This window comes from Bufo bufo, chromosome 8, assembly GCF_905171765.1.
Source record: "Bufo bufo chromosome 8, aBufBuf1.1, whole genome shotgun sequence".
Classification (NCBI taxonomy): domain Eukaryota; kingdom Metazoa; phylum Chordata; class Amphibia; order Anura; family Bufonidae; genus Bufo; species Bufo bufo.
Genome location: NC_053396.1, coordinates 36,504,471 through 36,528,845, shown reverse-complemented (window position 1 = coordinate 36,528,845; position 24,375 = coordinate 36,504,471). Strand labels below are relative to the sequence as shown.

Genomic DNA, 24,375 nt, shown 5'->3' with positions numbered 1-24,375 from the left:
AAAAATTTATCCACACGCCAAATGGGATCAATAAAAACTACAGATTGCCCATAAAAAATAATTAATCACACAGCTCTGTAGATGTAACTATAAAAAAAAACTTCAGAATATAGCAATGTAAGGAAAAAATAATATTTTTATAAAAGTTTTTAAGTATTAAACACAAGAAAAACTAACTGAATGTGGTATCGTTGTAATTGTACTGACATGGAGAATGAACTTAACAGGTCAGTTTTACTGCACAGGGAACATCGTAAACTCAAAACCCATAAAACTATGGCACAATAGTTTTTTTGCCTTTTTTTTTTCCAGTTTCACCCCATTTGGAATTCTTTTTTTCAGCTTCCCACTACATCACATGCAATATAAAATGGTGCCACTAGAATGTACAGCTTGTCCCACAAAAAAAAAAAAAAAACTTATATGGGTGAACTGAAAAAAAAAAAAATGAAAAAATTTGTTTTGTCTCTAGGAAGGCAGGAAAAAAAAAGAAATGGTTGCAGCAGGAAGTGGGTAAACAGACATATGATTGAATAACATACTCTGTTAGGCTACTTTCACACTTGTGGCAGAGTGATCCGGCAGGCAGTTCCGTCGCTGGAACTGCCGGCCAGATCCGGCAATCTGCATGCAAATGGACAGCATTTGTAGACGAATCCGGATGCGGATCCGTCTTACAAATGCGTTGCAAGAACGGATCCGTCTCTCCGGATGTCATCCAGAGAAACGGACCCGTTATATATTTTTTTACAAATTTTTACCAGTCTGCGGAAGGACAGATCCGGCATTGCAGTATTTTTAATGCCAGATCCGGCACTAATACATAAATGTAAATAATACCGGATCCGGCATTCCAGCAACTGATCCGGAATATTGGACGGAGAAAATACCGCAGCATGTTGCGGTATTTCCTCCGTCCAAAATGCCGTTCAGTGACTAAACTGAAGACATCCTGATGCATCCTGAACGGATTTCTCTCCATTCAGAATGCATGGGGATAAAACTGATCAGTTCTTTTCCGGTATTGAGCCTCTGTGACGGAACTCAGTGCAGAAAAAGAAAAACGCTAGTGTGAAAGTACCCCTCTTTCTATTTACATGTTCCCATCCCATCGGGCTACATACTGTACTTTGAAACATATAGATAAAATAGTTAGTACAAAAAAAAAAAAAAAAAGAATACTATATAAGAAGATTAAGGGGTTGCCCAAGACTGGGAAGAAATTTAGTAGCAAATAACAATAGCAATAAAAACAGTATGATGGAAGACTATCGTGATAAAATAACTATATAGATCTTTAACTATGATAGATTTTTATTCTATACTACTCATTTATGTTACATTTCAGCTTACACAAGAAACATGTTCCTTAATACGGCAGAAAACACACTTGATATGCTTAGAAAACATTAAAGCAAATTGAAAACAGCATACAATTAGTGATCCCTTACATGAGTTATTAGCATGCAGCAAACGTTCACCTGGTCTATAGGATAACATCCTTGCTTCGAAAATAAAATTATTAACATGAAAGCACATCTTCACAGCATGCCAAAAAGAAATGGGAGTAATGAAGGACACCACGTGCACTAGATACCTACAGAAGTAGTTTATATCACAGCTCTATGAACCTGTTGTCTGCTCAAGAATCAGGCACACACAATTAGGGCTTGTTCACACGAACGTAAGGGCTCAGTGCCCGTGCTGTGGACCGCAAATTGCGGTCCGCAATGCACGGGCACCGACCGTGGGAAAGCCGCATGCGGATCGCAGACCCATTCACTTGTATGGGGTCCGCGATCCGTCCATTCCGCAAAAAGATAGAACAAGTTCTATCTTTTTGCGCAACGGAAGGGGACACCACAGAAGCACTCCGTAGTGCTTCCGTTCCACACCGCATCTCCAGATTTGCAGACCCATTCAAGTGAATGGGTCCGCATCCGTGATGCGGAATGCACACAGCTGGTGACCCGTGTATTGCGGAATCGCTGTATGCGGCCCGCAGCATGGGCACGGACCGCTTACATTCATGTGAACAAGCCCTTAGGCCTCATGCACACGAATGAATTTTCATTCCGTGTCCGTTACGTTTTTTTTGCGGACCGTATACGAAACCATGCAAAAAAAAACGGAAGGTAATCCGTGTGCATTCCGTTTCCCTATTTCTATTCCACAAAAAAATACAACATGTCTTTATTAGGGCTCATGCACACGACCGTATGCCCTCCGAGACATACGGTCCATAAGCGGGCATATGTCCCGGAGCGGCATACATCGTGCGCACAGGGGCGCACAGCATCATAGGTTACTATGATACTGATGCGCATCGGGCCGCCTGCGGGACTTCTGTCCTGCACTCATATGTGCGCTTATCATTACCATATAATACACTGATCATTAACAGCAGCAAGGCAGACAGTGTGATTAGACTGGCAAAGACTAAAATTATTTGAAACATTCAAGGTGACGTGGTGGACTAATGAAAGAAATTACTGCCTAGAAATGTAAGGTGGTCATACTCTTCAACAGAGCTATGTATACTATGCGGCTGATTGGAATCTGGCTAAAATATTCTAAATTTTTCACATCAGCTCCTGGATCTGAGTACTTTTGTAATTGACTGTAATTAAAAATTTTGTAAAGCCACTGAGCTATTCCATAAAATGCATCTGTATAGCGCCACCTGGTGTTTATTATTTTCCTTATTTTTTTGTCCGTCTGACTGAGCTGGTCGGACATGCTCAGTTTAAAGGGGTTATCTCAAGACTAACGTAGAAAATGAAAATCAGACATCATATAGTACATGACAGTCTCTTACTAACAAAGCTAGAACCAGCCCTGTACCTCACATGGATCCAGAGATCTCCTCATTCATTGCTCTGCTAGATTTATATGAAGCTGACAGCTCAAGGGGAGTGTCTTATCTGCTGCAGCTCTTATCCTATCACAGATCACGAGGCAGTTGAAAGCTGAAACGGAGCATGTGCGGCCATCATAGTGTTTCAGATAAAAAATAAAAAAACGAAAGAAAAAAAAACTGCAGGTGACGCTATATAGATACATTTTTATTGATGGTTACATTTTTAATTGCATGCAACTACAAAAGTATTCAGATCTAGGTGCTTGTAGAATATTTTTCAAGGAGAAACCCCTTTAAATCTTCAACTGTCACTAGCCATAAGTTCTATTAGAAAATAGCAGTTACAGGGAGACCGCTGCAGCAGAAAGGACACACCCCCTGAGCTGCCAGCCTGAAGATAATCTAACAGAGCAATTGGAGCAGTGAGTGTGAAGATCTCTGGATCCATGTGAGGAACAGGGCTGGTTCTAGCTTTGTTAGAAAGCGATTGTCATGTACTATATGAGGTCTGATTTTCGTTTTTTACATTAATCATGGCACAACCCTTTTAACTGCTGTTACGTTGGCAGCCTGATTCTGCGCTGCCCTGCTACTTCAGGCAGGCACGCGCACTACTCTATTCACCCTGTGTCTATCACAGTTCCAGTGGTCCGGCAGTGGGTCCAAGCGTGTGTGTTCTGTGTGTCTGAGATATTTTTCATTGAACCATACCTCAATCTGCAGCACTGCAAGAGCTAACCCTCCTTTGGTTGTGTGGGCAGCTTCTTCAGAGTATTAATCAACTCTGGAATATCAGCTTTCCTCTTTGTTTTACAAGCTTGCAAGTTCGTGCAAAAATACTATAATCTGTTTGTCTGCCTGTGTACTGACTTTTGCCTGATTATTGGATTCTGACTTTCCGACCCATGCCTGATCACTGTACTGAACCTGTGTTGCCTGCCCTGTCCTTTGAACTGTTTCTCATATTTGCATGAACTCTGGCTGCCCAATCTCTGTCTGTTACGGACTATGAGTTTTGCCTGATCCCTCAGTGCTTCACAACGGTGTCCTTGACACCCATGGGTCAGGCTGTTAACCCCATCAGAATTACTCCAGGAAGTAGCAGTCTGGTGGCTCCCTTGCATGAAGTCCAGATCCCTAAAAAGGGGTTAAAGGGTGAACACTAGAGGACCGCCAGGATAACGCCCTTAGGTTTAGCCCAAAGTCAAACCCGTTAATTAACACAGTGGTTCCACACCCACGCCCCTTTCACACGAGTGAGTTTTCTGTATGGGTGCAATGCGTGACTTAAACGCATTGCACCCGCACTGAATCCTGACCCATTCATTTCTATGGGTCTGTGTACATGAGTGTTGATTGTCACGCATCATTTCTGCGTTACGTGAAAATCGCAGCATGTTCATTATTCAGTGTTTCACATGAAAAATGCTTTGCATCCGGATACAATGCGTTTTTCAATGATGGTTGCTGTTTGTAATTGTTCAGCGTTTTCCACGCGCGTGAAAAAACATCAAAACTAATTGTACGCGCGGAAAAAAACTGAAAAACTGAACACAATCAAAGACAAGACTGACTACACTTGTTTTCATATTTCACTCTGCCCCTTCCCAGAGCTATATATATATATATACACTGCTCAAAAAAATAAAGGGAACACAAAAATAACACATCCTAGATCTGAATTAATTAAATATTCTTCTGAAATACTTTTTTCTTTACATAGTTGAATGTGCTGACAACAAAATCACACAAAAATAAAAAAATGGAAATCAAATTTTTCAACCCATGGAGGTCTGGATTTGGAGTCACACTCAAAATAAAAGTGGAAAAACACACTACAGGCTGATCCAACTTTGATGTAATGTCCTTAAAACAAGTCAAAATGAGGCTCAGTAGTGTGTGTGGCCTCCACGTGCCTGTATGACCTCCCTACAACGCCTGTGCATGCTCCTGATGAGGTGGTGGATGGTCTCCTGAGGGATCTCCTCCCAGACCTGGACTAAAGCATCTGCCAACTCCTGGACAGTCTGTGGTGCAACGTGATGTTGGTGGATAGAGCGAGACATGATGTCCCAGATGTGCTCAATTGGATTCAGGTCTGGGGAACGGGCGGGCCAGTCCATAGCATCAATGCCTTCGTCTTGCAGGAACTGCTGACACACTCCAGCCACATGAGGTCTAGCATTGTCTTGCATTAGGGCCAACCGCACCAGCATATGGTCTCACAAGGGGTCTGAGGATCTCATCTCGGTACCTAATGGCAGTCAGGCTACCTCTGGCGAGCACATGGAGGGCTGTGCAGCCCTCCAAAGAAATGCCACCCCACATCATTACTGCATTACTGGCCCAATGCCAAACCGGTCATGCTGGAGGATGTTGCAGGCAGCAGAACGTTCTCCACGGTGTCTCAAGACTCTGTCACGTCTGTCACATGTGCTCAGTGTGAACCTGCTTTTATCTGTGAAGAGCACAGGGCGCCAGTGGCGAATTTGCCAATCTTGGTGTTCTCTGGCAAATGCCAAACGTCCTGCACGGTGTTGGGCTGTAAGCACAACCCCCACTTGTGGACGTCGGGCCCTCATATCACCCTCATGGAGTCTGTTTCTGACCGTTTGAGCAGACACATGCACATTTGTGGCCTGCTGGAGGTCATTTTGCAGGGCTCTGGCAGTGCTCCTCCTGTTCCTCCTTGCACAAAGGCAGAGGTAGCGGTCCTGCTGCAGGGTTGTTGCCCTCCTACGGCCTCCTCCACGTCTCCTGATGTACTGGCCTGTCTCCTGGTAGCGCCTCCATGCTCTGGACACTACGCTGACAGACACAGCAAACCTTCTTGCCACAGCTCGCATTGATGTGCCATCCTGGATAAGCTGCACTACCTGAGCCACTTGTGTGGGTTGTAGACTCCGTCTCATGCTACCACTAGAGTGAAAGCACCGCCAGCATTCAAAAGTGACCAAAACATCAGCCAGGAAGCATAGGAACTGAGAAGTGGTCTGTGGTCACCACCTGCAGAACCACTCCTTTATTGGGGGTGTCTTGCTAATTGCCTATAATTTCCACCTGTTGTCTATCCCATTTGCACAACAGCATGTGAAATTGATTGTCACTCAGTGTTGCTTCCTAAGTGGACAGTTTGATTTCATAGAAGTGTGATTGACTTGGAGTTACATTGTGTTGTTTAAGTGTTCCCTTTATTTTTTTTGAGCAGTGTATATTTCTTTTCAGTCACAGGGTAAGTTGTACTTTCTAAGCATTTAATATTGCATATTATATAGTGGAAAGCTGGAAAAAAGTTCCAAATGGGGTGGAATTGAGAAAAAATACACAATTCCACCACAGTTTTATGGGTTTTGTTTTACGATTACAGCGATACCACATTTGTATAGTTTTTCTTGTGTTTTTTTTTATTTTTTTTTTATTTGTTCTATTAGTTCCACCAATAATAAAAATACAAGCTTTTGATTACAAGTCAGTTACATTTGGTGTTACAAGTTTTCATTTTTCCATAAGACATTAAAACAACCCCCCAAGACCCGTCCCACACCCCCTCCCAACTGAGTCACCATATCAATAATCACCAATAGCAGACATTCACCTCAGAGGCTATATTTATTTCAGTAAAGATATTATGTCTGACTAAATGTCACCTTAGTCTGTTTCATGTTCCTTTTTCTTGTGTTTTAATAATGAAAAAAAAAAAAAACTGGAACTTTTTTTCTTCTGTTTATCTCCATATTCTGACCCCGATAAGATTTTTATATTTATGCCTGCTGCTCTATCATTTTTTTTGCGGGACGATCTATAGTTTTTATTTATACCATTTTGAGGTATATGACATTTTAATCACTTTTTATGCAATTTCTGGGGGGAGTGAAGTGACGAAAAAACTGGTGAATCGGACTATTTTAACTTTTTACTTCTGTTACACCATTCACCGTGTGGGATAAATATTTTCATATTTTATCCCCTTCAGGACCCTGCCATTTTTCACCTTAAGGACCAGGCCGTTTTTTGGAAATAGGACGTGTCACTTTATGTGGTAAAAACTTTGGAACACTTTTACTTATCCAAGCCATTCTGAGACTGTTTTTTAGTGACACATTGTACAGTGGAAAATTTGAGCCAATACAATTCACCTTTATCTAAATTAACCGAAATTTTTTTTAAATACACAATTTTCTAAATTTTTATTTCTCTGCTTCTAAAGTAGATAGTGATACCTCATAAAACATTTCCCATATATATCTACTTTATTATACTACTCTTATTTTTTAGGACGTCAGAAGGCTTAGCATTTTAGAAGCAAATCTTAAAAATTTAAAGAAAATTTCCAAAACCCACTTTTTTAATGAGCAGTTCAGCTATGAAGTCACTTTGTGGGGCTTACATAATCGAAACTACCCATAAATGGCCCCATTTTAGAAACTAGATATTTAAAACTGGTTTTACAAACTTTGTTAACCCTTTAGGTGTTCCACAACAAATTAAAGAAAAATAGAGATTGGCAGATTTTCATTTTAATCTATTTTTTCCTGTAACACAGCAAGGGTTAACAGCCAAATAAAACTCAATATTAGGCCTCGTCCACATTTCTGTTTTTCACTGAGTCAGTAAAAAAATCACGGGGACATGCACTACTTTGATCCGTGATGCGGACCAAGCACGCCTATTGAAGTCTAACACACCTCCGAGTTGTGTCGTGTTGTGTCAGTTTTTCACTGAAGACTAATAGATTCTTTAGAAATTCATTTTCAGCTGAGCAACATCAGTGAATTACAGATGCCACATGGGTGGTAAAAACAGACACACGGAGCAACCATGGATCCTTCACGGACAGCTTCACGGATGAAACACGTGCACTTTTTTTTCACAGACGTGACACTGACACAGGAATGTGAACGAGGCCTTACCCTGATTCTGCAGTTTACAGAAAAACCCCACATGTGGTCATAAACTGTTGTATGGGCACACGACAGGGCGCAGAAGGGAAGGGGCAACATATGGATTTTGGAGAGTTGATTTCACTGGGAATATTTTGCCATATCGCATTTGAAGACCCCCTGATGCACCCCTATAGTAAAAAATCCCCAAAAAGTGATCCCATTTTGGAAACTACAGGATAAGGTGACAGTTTTGTTGCTACTATTTTGGGGTACATATGATTTTTGATCACTTGATATTACGCTTTTTGTGAGGCAAGGTAAGCAAAAAATGGCTTTTCTGGTACAGGAAATTTTTTTGGGGGGGGGCTTTTTACGTTGTTCCCCTGGCTAGATCATGTGTTATTTTTATAGAGCAGGTTCTAATGGACACACTCTGGAGTTGGCACAGTTTTTAAAGTCTCGATCCCTGACGTACGGTATATAGGGAAAAGGTTAAAGAAAGTTTAAAATCATTAGCAATCTCAGTTTACAAGTGACGGCCTATCCTCAGAACTGACCATCGTCATCTGATCAGCAAGGATCCAACTCCAATCAGCTATTCTGCAGTAGATCTGGGGCTAGAATTGCACAGCTCCATCCATTATGTGGTGGACAGAAATGGTTACTGCAACACTGCTCCAAATTACTTTGATGGGAGCAACACTGCAGTAATCAGCTCTGTCCACTGCATAACATATTGTGTGGTAGTTCTGGAGCCATAGCTACTGCAGAACAGCTGATCAGCAGGGGTGACGGGTGTCAGATCCCCACTGATTAGAAGATGGCCTATACGATGGATAGGCCATCATTTGTAAAAGGATGGACAAGCCCTTTAACGTGTCCTATAGATCTTCAATATCTATAGGCCACACGTCCGGAAGCCAGCATTCCCAAAAACTTCATAGACATACTTGCCACGGCCAAGAAACAGTGGTGTACCTTCTATGTAGGCAGATTAATCAACTGTTATGGGGCCAGGGGAGGAGGGAATGGCGCTGAACTCTCTTCCCAACATGAAAGCACTGCATTTCCATGCAGCTGCCACTAGTGGAAGTTTAGTGCAAGAGAGTTAATACCGTAAATTCCCGTGTACGCCCAGCCAAGCATGCATGCGTTTTTAATTGGGAGAGAGAAGAAAGTCACAGCCAGAAACCTCCAGCAGTGGATTATCTCCGAGGAGAACAAAAGAATAGGGTGCAGAAACTCAACAAGCCCAGTGCTTCTATTCCTGGAAATCATCTGTCAGGATCTCCTCACACACATTAGAGCATTCTTGGATGAACCCAGCAATCTAATGTGTATGGGGGCCTTTAGTTGTTCAACAGAGTTCCTTATTTTCACTTTAGGGGATCTTATTAATCAATGGAACTGTGAGTTTTATCAAGATTTATTGCAACCAGCATATGTTCTGGACCTGTTACAAAATCTCTACACAATGACTTGAGCCACGTGATAAAATCTAGCATCTTGTACCAGCCAATTGTTGTGTCACACCCATCTGTACATGGGTGTAGAGCAGCCACCTTGTCTGAGCGGCTGCTCTGAGCAGTGACGTTCCAGAGATCTGTTTTACAGCATGCATCTTGGCATAGGAAAATTAAAAGAAAAAATCATGGAAAATAATGCCCTTGAACAATAGATGCAAATATTATATATGGACTAAGTCCTCACTCTGATATAATAAAATCCAAGACTCTCAGCCAATATATTTTGATAAAAACACATCCGTGCCTGCCTACCAGTGCCAAGGTGGTTTCAGTCAGGCAGGTCCTACTCTAAAACCTACCTATGCCGTTGGACATCTACATTCAGGAGAGCAGACCCTGCACATATAGAGCGCTGCTCCTAGTCCCCTCTATGTGCATCAAGCAACCAATGAGAGGAGGAGCAAACTAAAGCTATATGTACCACCTAATCAGGGTCACCTGTGGGATAGGCGGGGAAAAAGTGTACTGAAAAATGGTGCTCCCCAGATAATAGGGGCACATTCACACTTGAAGGTGCCACTCCTTCAAGAACATAGAAAAATGTAATCAGAAAAAACTCAATGTTGTCTATAGGAGACTGTGTGAGCATGCTTTTTGAAGTACAGAAGCCCTGTTCAGAGCAGGGGGAGAGGAGTCGAGCTGTCCCTATCATCTGCTGTCAGTAACCTGGTGTTAAAGGGGTTATCCCATCTCCCCTTTCTACCACTGCAGCTCTCCTATTTCTAGGGGCAGTACAATACAAACTGATTGCTAGTACAGTCAAGCAGCACTCTGATGACATCATCACGCTGCTTGCCTGTAGGAGCGTGCTCCCAATGCAGCTAAAAGTTTACACTTCAATTATTTACATCATTTAAGGCTCATTCAGATGACCGTATGAATGGGTAAATCATTGCGGAACGGGTGCGGACCCATTAAATTCAATGAGGCCACAAAAGATGTGGACAGCACACCAGGTGTCCATAGTTCCGTTCTGCGGCCCCGCAATCGAGGACAAGAATAGTCATTTCTATTATAGGGCTGGCCATGTGCAGTCTGCAAAATGGGGAAAGCACACTGCCGGTGTCCGTGTTTTGCTGATCCACAATTTGCTGACCGCAAAACATTATAGCCATCTGAATGAGCCCTAATTGTGAGCAAAAACCAGTAGTGAAGTCTAGTCGGGGATCAGGTGTAATGCAAAGTGTGCACCTTTTATGAGTTTTTGACCCGCACCTGGTTTTGGCTCCCAATAACTGACTAAATAACTTAAAGGGGTTCTGCAGTTTGTTTAAACTGATGATCTATCATCTGAATAGATTATCAGCATCTGATCGGTGGGGGTCTGACACCCGGGACCCCCGCCGATCAGCTGTTTGAGAAGGCAGCGGCGCTCCAGCAGCGCTGCAGTCTTCTCACTGTTTACCGCTGGCCCAGTGACGTCACGACTAGTATCACTGGCCTGGGCGGGGCTAAGCTACATTCAAGTGAACAGAGTTTAGCCGCTGCCTTCTCAAACAGCTGATGGGCGGGGGTCTCGGGTGTCAGACCCCTGCCAATCAGATGCTGATGATCTATCCAGAGGATAGATCATCAGTTTAAACAAACTGCAGAACCCCTTTAAGTGTGAACATATTTTTGTCCATGTCTGTACCATTTTTATTGCAGCCTGCGTGCAGTAATTTGCTTCAATGAGTCTGCAAAAAAACGGAAATGCATTCTGTTTCCGTATGTCTGCAAGTCCGTTCTTCAAAAAATATAGAATACGTCCTATTCTTGTCCGTTTTGTGGACAAGGATAGGCACTGTCACAATGGATACGCAAAACAAAAAAGGACGCAATACAGATGTCACAAGGACATCATCAGTATTTTTTGAGGGTCCGTGTTTTGTGGACTGCAAAATACATACTGTCGTGTGCATAAGCCTTTAGATGTATCGGCAGAGGAGGACCTTTACTCACACTCCAGTCTCACAGTATTGAACAGCTCCTGGGTCGCTTGGCATGCTCAGCAGTTGTTCTATTTATTTCCATTAAGATGCAGAGAGGTGGCTGGGCAGTATCTACTGTGCATGTGTGAAGAGGTGTGCTCCTGACCACCAGAGACTGGAAGAGCAGGAGAACACACTGCAGAAGCGTGGCCACAATGGCAATTTTTTTTTCTCGCTGCAGGACATAGGCTCAATAGTGAGTTTATGAGTCCATCTCCTGCAGCATAGAGCTGTCCACTGGATAGCAGCTGTGCTTGGTCCTGCAGCCCAGCCCCATTCACTTGCAGGGGACTGAGCTGTGCCTAGGTCATGTGACCAATGAATGTGGGAAGATGCTGTAGTGCTCAAGGAGTGCCGTGGTCTCATTATACAGCTGATCGGAAAGGGTGCCGGGATTCAGACCCCCACTGATCACATATTGATGAGTTATCTTGAGGATAGGCCATCAATATCAAAATCCTGGAGAACCCCTTTAAATAGAAAGCGGTTATTTTTGCCTCCTGCTATTAACTACAGTGACCTCATACTGATTACCGGAGCTCATAGTAAATATTGCCTTTCAGGGGACATAGGCACAATACTTTTAGTATGACTCAGGAGCTACTCTCAGGTAGACTAATGTAATTGTCAGTCTACGGCTTCCCTTTCTACACAGATAAGTCTGCAAATTAGACTTTACTTACCAGTAAATAGCAGATCAAATAGCCCATTGAGATTTTTTCATTCCATAATGGAGAAAGCGAACTTATCTGGGAGCTAAATTGGATGCTTTTTGAAGTACAGAGCTCTATCTATTAATGCCACCCAGAGAACATTCGGCTTTCTTCTTCTTGACTCATACACAAACAATAACCCTGAGAGGAATGTCAGGTTATAAAACTATAGGATCCAACTCCTAAAAATCCGTTTCTTAGAAGACAAACTACCTGCAGTTAAGATAAGTGAATATTTTAGCGCTTAATGTTATTATGAAAGCGAGCATGTGTATTGCTGCTATGATAAGAGCTAAAAGCAATTTTTAGGATTGTGATTATGTGAGTCATCCAGTTAAAAACCATTGGGGGGGGGGGGGGGGTTAATAAAGGGCAACATCATAAGTGGCATTTAGTATAAAGTCCCTTGTCTTTTTCTAGAATTGCATATTTAAATACAGTTCCCAGAGAACCTCAAATCTGTGTGCAAGGTTCTTCTGACAATATTACTTTACCACAGTCCATGGTCTTTTTACAGATTTGTAAAAAAATTAATAAAAAAAAAAAAAATAGTCTAGGTTAAAAAAATATCTGGTGTGATTCTCTGATGCAGAATAACATCAGTCAATAAGCTAAAGGATGAAAATGCCACTATGGGGCACTTGGAGAGGTATAGTTGGCACCACAGCCTTCGTCACTGGTGGTGAGAACCTGTGCATGAATGTCCACACTCCAAAGGAGCAGATAATGAGGTGAGGAATTGCCCCAAGGGTAATGGAACAGGTCCAGAAGATGGTAAAAAAACTGTTAGGCTCTTTAGTCCTAGGTTGCAAAACCCAAAAAATAATAAGTAATAATAAGTAATAATAAGTAATCTTCCATGTACTTCTCTGCCAAATTCAATATCATTCGTATTGGTCAATTAACCAAGAACACCACATTATGAATACAGTTATGTTTATATTAGGCCCGCCAACTGGACTTTGTCGGGTTGTTTAATGGGGGTTTCTGTACCTTTAGTGAACTATATGAAGATTTTAGGACCCTTGGATCACGGCTTCCCTGTACCTAGATATCACCATGTAGCCAGGATTTACGGAAAGCCAATTCTGCTGTCAGTGTGTAAACTATTTGCAGGAACTTGGCATCAATAAAAAGGGGTTATGCTATGTTTGATGTAAATGAAAACAAAAATAAAAATCAGACCTCAGGTAGCGCATGACAATCCCTTTCTAACAAAACTAGAACCAGCCCTGTACAACACACGGATCCAGAGATCTCCCCATTCATTGCTCCAGTTGCCCTGCTAGGTTCTCTGCTGGTGGCAGTTAAAGATTTAAACTAAGCATGTGCGACCACCTCAGTCACGTGGACCGGGAAATAATGAAAAAAAATAAAAATAAAATAAAAAACAGAAGGTGGCTTTATATAGATACATTTTCCTAGATATACAGTACAGACCAAACGTTTGGACACACCTTTTCATTCAAAGAGTTTTCTTTATTTTCATGACTATGAAAATTGTAGATTCACACTGAAGGCATCAAAACTATGAATTAACACATGTGGAATTATATACAGAAACAAACAAGTGTGAAACAACTGAAAATATGTCATATTCTAGGTTCTTCAAAGTAGCCACCTTTTGCTTTGATTACTGCTTTGCACAGTCTTGGCGTTCTCTTGATGAGCTTCAAGAGGTAGTCCCCTGAAATGGTTTTCACTTCACAGGTGTGCCCTGTCAGGTTTAATAAGTGGGATTTCTTGCCTTATAAATGGGGTTGGGACCATCAGTGGCGTTGAGGAGAAGTCAGGTGGATACACAGCTGATAGTCCTTCTGAATAGACTGTTAGAATTTGCATTATGGCAAGAAAAAAGCAGCTAAGTAAAGAAAAACCAGTGGCCATCATTACTTTAAGAAATGAAGGTCAGTTAGTCAGCCGAAAAATTGGGAAAACTTTGAAAGTAAGGGCTATTTGACCATGAAGGAGAGTGATAGGGGGCTGCGCCAGATGACCCGGCCTCCACAGTCACCGGACCTGAACCCAATCGAGATGGTTTGGGGTCAGCTGGACCGCAGAGTGAAGGCAAAAGAGCCAACAAGTGCTAAGCATCTCTGGGAACTCCTTCAAGACTGTTGGAAGACCATTTCAGGGGACTACCTCTTGAAGCTCATCAAGAGAATGCCAAGAGTGTGCAAAGCAGTAATCAAAGCAAAAGGTGGCTACTTTGAAGAACCTAGAATATGACATATTTTCAGTTGTTTCACACTTGTTTGTTATGTATATAATTCCACATGTGTTAATTCATAGTTTTGATGCCTTCATAGTCATGAAAATAAAGAGAATTCTTTGAATGAGAAGGTGTGTCCAAACTTTTGGTCTGTACTGAATGTTCCCAGCACATGTGCAGCAAATAATATATGGTGGCCAACCCCTTTAAAATGTAGTTGAACTACTGCTATGGAACTGGGAATCACAAATAAGGCATTGAGATAATCAGGATGAGAACCAAATATATCAGTAGACACTGCTACATATCAAACTTGGCGCCCATGCCAGCAAGGAATTCACTACAGAGAAAAACAGCACTCAGTAAGCAAATTAACCACTTTCCGTCCGCCCATAGGATATAAACGTCCTATGGGTGGACCTCTATTTCTGAAAGCACGTTTTAAAACGCCCTTTCAGAAATAGCAGCTGCACGCTAATCGTGCAGCTGCTGATCGGGTTGCCCGCTGTCAGTGACAGCAGGGCAACCCTAAGACAAGGCAGGGACAGTGCCCAGGTGTCCCTGCCTTCTGGATCGCTGCGTACACAGCGCTCACCGAGCGCTGTGTATGCAGAGCAGGAAGCGCTATGACCGCCGTGACCGGAGAGTGCAGGGGCTGTGTAAGGTCTCTCAGAGACCTCGATCAGCCCTGCTCTGAGGCTGTACAGCGCAGTATTCTGCTGTACAGCCTCTCTAGGGGTGCATTTCTTCTGTAACTGGGGCTACATGTCAGCCCCAGTTACAGGAGAAATCAACAGTGAAAAAAAAAAGAAAAAGTGAAGTAAATGTCCCCCAGAGGTCTTGTATGACCTTATGGGGGACGAAAAGAGTAAAATAAAAAATATATAAATAAAAGGTTGAAAATAAAAAAATAAAAAAAAGTTTCACATGTAAAAAAAAAAAGTAAGGAATGAAAAAAAAAATGTTAAAAAATAGAAAAAATTAAATAAAATAGACATATTTGGTATTGCCGCGTCCGTAAAAACCAGCTCTATAAAAATATCACATGACCTAACCCCTCGGGTGAACACCGTAAAAATTTTTTTTTAAAAACTGTGTCAAAACAAGCAATTTTTGTCACCTTGCATCACAAAAGGTGCAACACCAAGTGATCAAAAATGCGTATGTCCCACAAAATGGTACCAATAAAACCGTCACCTCATCCCGCAAAAAATGAGCCCCTACATAAGAAAATCTCTCAAAAAATAAAAAAAACTATAGCTCTTAGAACATGGAGACACTAAAACATCATTTTTTGGGTTTCAAAAATGCTATTATTGTGTTAAAGTGAAACAAATAAAAAAAAGTATACATATTAGGTATTGTCGCGTCCGTAAAAACCAGCTCTATAAAAATATCACATGAGCTAACCCCTCAGATGAACACCGTAAAAAAACAAAAACAAAAGTGTCAAAACAAGCAATTTTTGCCACCTTGCATCACAAAAGGTGCAACACCAAGTGATCAAAAACGCGTATGTCCCACAAAATAGTACTAATAAAACAGTCACCTCATCCCGCAAAAAATGAGCCCCTACATAAGAAAATCTCTCAAAAAATAAAAAAACTATAGCTCTCAGAACATAGACACATTAAAACATAATTTTTTTGTTTCAAAAATGCTATTATTGTGTAAAACTTTAATAAATGAGAAAAAGTATACATATTAGATATCGCCACGTCCGTAACGATCTGCTCTATAAAACTGTCACATGACCTAACCCCTCAGGTGAACGCTGTAAAAATAAATAAATAGAAACTGTGCTAAAACAACCAATTTTTTGGTCACCTTGCCCCATAAAGTGTTATAATTAATGATCAAAAAATCCTATGTACCCAAAAATAGTACTAATAAAACTGGCACCTTATCCCCTAGTTTCCAAAATGGGGTCACTTCTTGGGAGTTTCTACTGTAAGGGTGCATCAGGGGGCTTCAAATGGGACATGGCATCTAAAAACCATGTGGAGTTCCTTTTCTTCTGCGCCCTGCCGTGTGCCCATACAGCAGTTTACGACCACATGTGGGGTGTTTCTGTAAACCGCAGAATCTGGGTAATAAATATTGAGTTTTGTTTGGCTGTTAACCATCGATGTGTTAAAGAAAAAAATTGATTAAAATGCAAAATCTGCCAAAAAAGTGAAATTTAAAAATTTGATCTCCATTTTCCTTTAATTCTTGTGGAACGCCTAAAGGGTTAACAAAGTTTGTAAAATCGGTTTTGAATACCTTGAGGGGTGTAGTTTCTACAATGGGGTCATTTATGGGGGTATCCACTATGTAGGCCCCACAAAGTGACTTCAGACCTGAACTGGTCCTTAAAAAGTGGGTTTTGGCAATTTTCTTAAAAATTTGAAGAATTGCTTCTAAACTTCTAAGCCTTCTAACGTCCTAAAAAAATAAAATTACATTTCCAAAATGATGCCAACATAAAGTAGATATATGGGGAATGTTAAGTAATAAATATTTTATGAGGTATCACTTTCTGTTTTAAAAGCAGAGAAATTGAAATTTAGAAAATTGCGAATTTTTCAAATTTTTGGGTAAATTTGGGATTTTTTCATAAATAAAGGTGAAATATTTTGACTCAAATTTATGACTATCATGAAGTACAATGTGTCACGAGAAAACAATCTCTGAATGACTTGGATAAATAAAGGCGTTCCAAAGTTATTACCACATAAAGTGAGATATGTCAGTTTTGCTAAATTTGGCCTGGTCAAGAAGGGGGCAAATGGCCCAGATGGCAGGTGGTTAAAGGCATGTCCCATGAATAAGAGTCTACAGTTTTCAAACCAGCACCTGGATCTGAATACTTTTGTAATTGCATGTAATAAAAAATCTAGCATAGCCTCTGAGTTATTCAATAAAATGTACCTGTATTGCGCTACCTGCAGTTTTTTTTTCTTATTTATTTGACCTGCTCACTGAGAAGGCCGCACATGCTCAGTTACATCCTTCAACTGCCTCCTGAGATGTGATAGGGAGAGCTGAGACACGCCCCCTGAGCTGCAGCAGAAAAGACACTCCCCTTGAGCTGTCCGCTTGATATAAATCTACCAGAGCAATGAATGGGGAGATCTCTGGATCTGGAGGTTGCCATTTACTATATGATTTCCATTTATTACATTAATTATGGGCTAAAGTTGTAGCCCCCCCCACCCCCCCCCCCAAAAAAAAAAAAAAGGGGGGGGAGCTCTCCACTAAAATTAATGCCACTAAGTTATACATTATTAATAATAGAAAAAAAAAAAATGTATATATATGTAAAGGAGACCCTTGACGGTTAAAGGAGATTTTCCTGTTTTTACCATTGATGGCATATCCTCATAATAGGCCATCAATAACTGATCAGTGCGGGTTTGACACCCCAAACCCCCATCGACCATTGTCATTCACTTTGATGGGCGCAGCACTGCAGTAATCATCTCTGTCCACTACACAGTGGACAAAACTGTGCAGTTCTTTCACAGGAGCTACTGCAGACCAGCTGATTGGAAGGATGTGCAGTATCAGACCATTGCTTGTTCTAAGAATAGGCCATCAATAGTAAAATCCTGGCACATTTCCCCTTACAATCAAAAACACAAAATAATTTAGTTTTTTTACCTCATAAGACACACTCCCCCCCCCCCCAAAAAAAAAAAGAGTATTCAATCTGGAAGTCTTTTTCTTATCAGCAAAATACTGTAGGGGTCAAAGCATGACCCATGCATATCACCAACCAGGGTGGTTTCATCGGGGCTCACCTGAAAACCTAGACCAATTCTGGTGCTGATTGACAATACTACACTGAAATTATTGGTGCAATCCTATCGGTGGGCAAAAAAAATCAAAACAAAAACAAAAAAATGCTGCAGATTTTTACACAGCCGATTTCTGCATGGAAAATATATGCACATGAGATTTGGCCAATCTCCTTTCCTTTCCTGGTACTGTATTGCACTGTGCAATCTGTGCAGGTGGCCAGATGAACCCATTTTAATGGATGTTTTTTTTTTTTTTTTTTGTGAGCACTAGAGTTCGCTCAATATAACAAACAAGTATTCGTGAGCTCTCGGCTCTCCCCATCTCCTGTGGCAGTGTACTCGCTATAATCATCCAGCCACAGCTCAGGAATATCAGGACTCCTGCGTTCAGATACCATAAGTGACGCCGCGTTTCCATCTGGGTCTCTGTCACCAGTTTATACTGTCAGCATAAAACTGCTGACAGATTCCCTTCACATGATTCTTGGGCGGAATTCCCACTGACCTGACAATGTCCTGGGTTGGGCACCATCTCTCCATGGACCCCATAGCAGGTGCATAGTCTTCTTTTGATATATAAATGTGCATTTTGCCTTCTAAATATTCAAATAAAGGACCCCAAAACTCTTCATTGTCAGGGCTTTAAAGGAAGCATTACTTACATCTAAAAAGCATTCTTAATGCGCACTAAGTGCTTGCCATCTATTCATAGCCTGCAGTGACATCGGAAAATAGCAAATGTGCTCCAAATAATATGTGCTATATCCCAGGGAGTGAGAGCAGCCATCTTTGTCCTTCATGTCGCTTTTCTAAAGGTGAGAACTGACACCACGGATGGTGTTCAAGCATCATCACCTGCCAATTGTTTTCCCGTCGTGCTTTGAGAATAGTAGGGAAAAGAGAGACCGGAGAGTGCAAGATCCTCATAATGAGCCTAATAATTTCTATCTGTGCAGAAATTTCATTGGCCTTGATTAACTCATAAATAGCAGACAGCTTTTTGTGGGATGAATGCTGCGGCACCCTACTGTGATCAAACAGAGGAAATAATCAAGCCATGCTTCTGCAGTGCACGTAAACGGAGCCACGTCTTGGCCCTAATATCTGACAGAGAACAAGCAGAGTGCGCTCAAGGCTTTTCATGAAATTCCCAGAGACGCAGAACGAGTAATATAATCTGGCCTTAGTGACAGAGCTGATGTGCTGCTGACGGATTAGCTCCCAACTTATAAAGGAATCGTACAATACTTTCTCCGCGCTAATCAATTGTGTCAGTTTCAGTATGCCTAGCCCTATAAAAATAAAATAATGACTTCTCCTCGTACAGCCTGCTACAGCTTTATGCTTTATTCCCTCATCTGTTCAGCAAATTGCATTGAAAAGGCGCTATAATGTAGGTTTAAGATACTCAAAAATTTAAGGCCAGGCGCAACCTTCCAAGAACTCCGCAGCTCCCATATAGACATCAAAATAAATGGGCAATTTGTACGTTTGTCTAGTTCTGTCTCAATGACTTGATTTTGTCATTTTTGACAACAAGGCAGGAGAAGGGAATGCAGATAAAAGCAACATGTTAACAGATGTCCAAGGAAAAAACAGAAGATCTGGTCCTGAATTTTACTTAATATCAAAGATGAATATTACAGAAGATGTCCTTACATGAACTGCTCCTTTTTAAATATGTAGATGGAGATCTAAAACAGACTGAACATATAACCGCTTGAATATTCACCACCAACACCATTTAGCACCATGGCTGGACTAAACTCGCATGCCATGGCCGTGCACTCAGCAGCAAGGTGGCTACATCCAGTGCCATATGCACAGCACAATAGAGCCATTTATTAAATTCACAATAGATTAATAGTCAACATATTTGGTCTCTTGCGACAGAGACCATGTGTGGCACAGAGAGCGGCTGGCAATGCTGTGTACTCCTCCTCCATTGATCTATGTTAATAGAGATCGATGTTGAAGAAGGAAGCTTAAAGCGTACTGAAAATTTTAGGTGACTTTTCCGAATAAGTGTTCATATGTGTGTGCACATGCGGGCTACCACTTTAGCTGGCCGTTATATGATCACCAGATTTCCTGGCTTCTGCTCTCCTTTTCAGTTTTCCCTGTTGGCAGTAGCTGCTCTGATATCTCCCATACACTGCACATAGGAAAACAGGAGATTCTGCTAATGGCATGGCCACACATTGTGTAAACGCAGTGGACTGACAAATTTAATTTGCATGCCGCAATGAAATCTGCACATAGCTTGGAGGGAAACAGAAAGCACGCTCCTATAAGTGGAGAGAGGGGCATTTTTCTCTAATAAGATATTAAAAATATATTCATTGGTACTATTGACATATTGGCGGAGATTTATCAGAGCCTGAGATTGTGACTAATTTATGACAAGGTGCAGGCCAGATCCATAATCCGGCTTTCCATACGCCAGAATGAAATCTACGGCAGCTCAGAGCTGTTGAAGATTTGTCTTTATTTCCACTGGAAAACAGGCACAGATGAAGATAAATATGGTGGATCCGATGGCCCCACCCTCGCCTTGCCCTCAAAGATAAATCTATCCCACTAAATTTGTTAAAAGTGTGATGACCATTTATTTACAGTAATGGTAAGTGGCTGCGTGTAGGTGGATTCTGGACAAGAAAGGGAGCAGAGCAGGAGCCTGTTGGTAAGTATATGGGGGAAGGACACTGCTGGAACTACTGGTCGAAGGCCCTGTTTTTATTATTGGACAGGAGAATGCCTAAGAAGAAATGGGGATCCGCTTTTTGTGCAGTGGACAAAAGAGGGTAGTGCCAGCTGTAAAGGGGACATGGGGGCTTGTGAATGCTTGTTGGAAAGGAAAAATTGCACAGTGAATACAGTTGGGGTGGGAATTATGTGACTACTACTGGGGTGGGAGGGGGTAAGCATAAATTGTAGCATGTAAAAGGTCATCTAATAGATAAGATCAATTATGAGGAATGGGGTTATTTGGTTATTTTGCTATTATTTTGCTATTATTGTTATGTAGAATATCCCATAACAATATGAGCGGTGGGTTGGACACACCTTCTCATTCAAAGAGTTTTCTTTATTTTCATGACTATGAAGCCATCAAAACTATGAATTAACACATGTGGAATTATATACATAACAAACAAATGTGAAACAACTAAAAATATGTCATATTCTAGGTTCTTCAAAGTAGCAACCTTTTGCTTTGATTACTGCTTTGCACACTCTTGGCATTCTCTTGATGAGCTTCAAGAGGTAGTCCCCTGAAATGGTCTTCCAACAGTCTTGAAGGAGTTCCCAGAGATGCTTAGCACTTGTTGGCCCTTTTGCCTTCACTCTGCGGTCCAGCTCACCCCAAACCATCTCGATTGGGTTCAGGTCCGGTGACTGTGGAGGCAGGTCATCTGGCGCAGCACCCCATCACTCTCCTTCATGGTCAAATAGCCCTTACTTTCAAAGTTTTCCCAATTTTTCGGCTGACTGACTGACCTTCATTTCTTAAAGTAATGATGGCCACTCGTTTTTCTTTACTTAGCTGCTTTTTTCTTCCCATAATACAAATCCTAACAGTCTAATCAGTAGGACTATCAGCTGTGTATCCACCTGACTTCTCCTCAACGCAATTGATGGTCCCAACCCCATTTATAAGGCAAGAAATCCCACTTATTAAACCTGACAGGGCACACCTGTGAAGTGAAAACCATTTCAGGGGACTACCTCTTGAAGCTCATCAAGAGAATGCCAAGAGTGTGCAAAGCAGTAATCAAAGCAAAAGGTGGCTACTTTGAAGAACCTAGAATATGACATATTTTCATTTGTTTCACACTTGTTTGTTATGTATATAATTCCACATGTGTTAATTCATAGTTTTGATGCCTTCAGTGTGAATCTACAATTTTCATAGTCATGAAAATAAAGAAAACTCTTTGAATGAGAAGGTGTGTCCAAACTTTTGGTCTGTACTCTACATACTATGGAGGCTCGTGCCCTTGGCTCCACAGTATAGAAGGCTAATGCATATGGCAGATCCTGCTCAAGGAGCCTGTACGGTCCCTTTAGTGCAGCGCTGATGGACAGAGATATTCTCTTCTAGCTCTTCTAGATTACCTTCATACATACGGAGCCCAATGGATCATACCTTTTTTGACTCAGAAATCAGACAGAAAACCGCCTACACGTCTCAGTTCATTCACTTCTCTAAGTCCTAATGCCGTTTTTGCACAGTGAGGCAATACGGCACCCTCAGACTGATGTGCGCAAATTGCAACTAGAATTTTCAAAGTAAATGGTACCCAGTGACAGATAACCTGAAAGGACACTTTACCCTGTAATCATCAGAGAAATTACTTACTTCCATTAGGCTTGAGTGTATTCCTATGAGGTAGGGCATTGGAGCACTGGAAAAGAGAGAAACAAGGAATCAATATTCAGCACTAAATACACAGGTCCGTACTGTTAGAATCCATGGTTAGATGTAACATAAGACTACATTTTTATCCTACTATCAAAAGAAATTCAATTCTGCAATGAGAAGCTAATGTAGGACCTTGGTTGCCATTAAATACTACAAAATAACAGATATGTACTGCTTTAGAAATCAATTTATTTTGTGTTTCTGATCATGGTAAAATTATAGGGGTACTCTCATCTCAGACATTCATGGGGCAACATATGCCTGAAGGGGGGGTTGGCGGGATTTATCAAACTGGTGTTAAGTAGAACTGGCTTAGCTGCCCATAGCAACCAATCAGATTCCACCTTTCATTACTCACAGCTCCTTTGGAAAATGAAAGGTGGAATCTGATTGGTTGCTATGGGGCAACTAAGCCAGTTCCACTTTACACTAGTTTGATAAATCTCCCCCTAAATGTCTAATAGAGGCCAGCCCAACCTCTGGGACCCACACCTGTCTCTAGAAGAGGTGTCCCCTCACCCCATCCCGCTGGCCCTTGTTTCCTCCTCTTCTACACAAATGAACAGGGCTACAGAAACAGCACAGTACAGCAAGATCCGCTGTTTCTGTATCTTGTAACCCAACTTCATCTCTTAGAGGGCATCTGTCAGCAGATTTCTACCTATGAAGCTGGCTGACCTTCTAAATGTGCGCTTGGCAGCTGAAGGCATCTGTGTTGGTTCCATGTTCCTATGTGCCTGCATAGCTGAGATTTTTTTTTTTATATATGCAAATGAGCCTCTAGGAGCAACGGGGGCGTTGCTGTTACACCTAGAGGCTGATCTTTTTTTTGCAAATGCCGTGCCCAGGAGCCACATTTATCGCCTAGCCACATGATAAGCGACAAATGTATGATCCAACTGTTGGCCCCCTGATGATTACCAGAATGGGGGGGCCCCAAATTCTCTGCGTGACTTAAGTGCTAGTGCACACGTGTGACCAGTGCTTCACTCATTTCTATGGGACTGCAAGTGTTTGTGAGTGTAAACCTGCCTTAAAGGGGTATTTCTATTCGGTACTGTTATGATATCTATCACTAGGATATGCCTTAACATTATGAACAATCTGACCTATAGGACCCTCACCGAGGTCTCATTTATAGCATATCCCTTACTGTGCTGGGGGCTCTCTCATTTGGGAACCCCACCTTAGGCCACAGCAGAAAGCCAATATATTGTGATGCTCCAGGTCCTATCTGTGGTTTTACATGGGGTTGCTGTTTACATACTGTATCTGTAACATGCATGGTGATCATAGTGGTCATCTGAATTAGAAGCAATGAGCGCACAGCTACATTGTTTTATTGGACAAAGTCGATTCTGGAAATGATGAGCTTTCTAGCTGTCTCCAGTCACTTCTCAGGTTTCCTGAGTTGATCACAATAAAATCAGAACTGATCTAGTTTGCGCTGATCATAACCGAGTTTAGATGATCGCTTAGAAGAACACAGGGGTGGCTGGATGTTGACATTGTCAAAAGGATTTTAATGTGAACAGCATTCTGCAGCTTGCAATGTACAGTGATGTGATATGTAAAAGCTGCAGAAGCCAACAGTTGAAAATTATTAAATGCACATTAGAAATAATTTTTAAGGCCAAAAATGCATGCATTTCAGTAAAAAAGAAAACATGCCCAAATGGTATCCTTTGGCTTTAATAAATAAATTTAAAAAAACGTTTCTTTGGGAACAAAGCTGAGGTTCCTGCTCCATCACTCAAATTCCCTTGCATGTGCAGTAACTGTCAGTGTATTGTGTGTGTGATATCCCCACAGAACAGAAAATATTTCCAACCAGTGTTGAAAAGACATGCGGGGAAAAAAAAATCTAAATCAAACGATGGGGTGGCTTTCATTAGCTGCGTCTTTGTCAGTGGTCACCAGTGATTTCACCGGAAAACGAACATTTCCCACAAGGCCACAAGGTTATCTTGTAGAATGATCTGCACCGAAAATCTTCAAAA

General features: G+C 41.5%; 1 protein-coding gene across 5 annotated transcripts in view; it reads right to left on the bottom strand.

The window, feature by feature from the left end:
- DENND1A (DENN domain containing 1A) overlaps positions 1–24,375 on the bottom strand; it is a 785,792-nt gene that overhangs the window by 370,773 nt on the left and 390,644 nt on the right. For all 5 annotated transcript variants that reach the window (XR_005774032.1, XM_040406251.1, XM_040406253.1 and 2 more), the window contains exon 11: positions 22,313–22,358. Coding sequence is in view for 4 of the 5 variants with exons in the window: in XM_040406251.1 (XP_040262185.1) it covers positions 22,313–22,358 (46 nt within the window). In the remaining variant the exon portion in view is untranslated. The remainder of the gene's footprint in view (positions 1–22,312; positions 22,359–24,375) is intronic.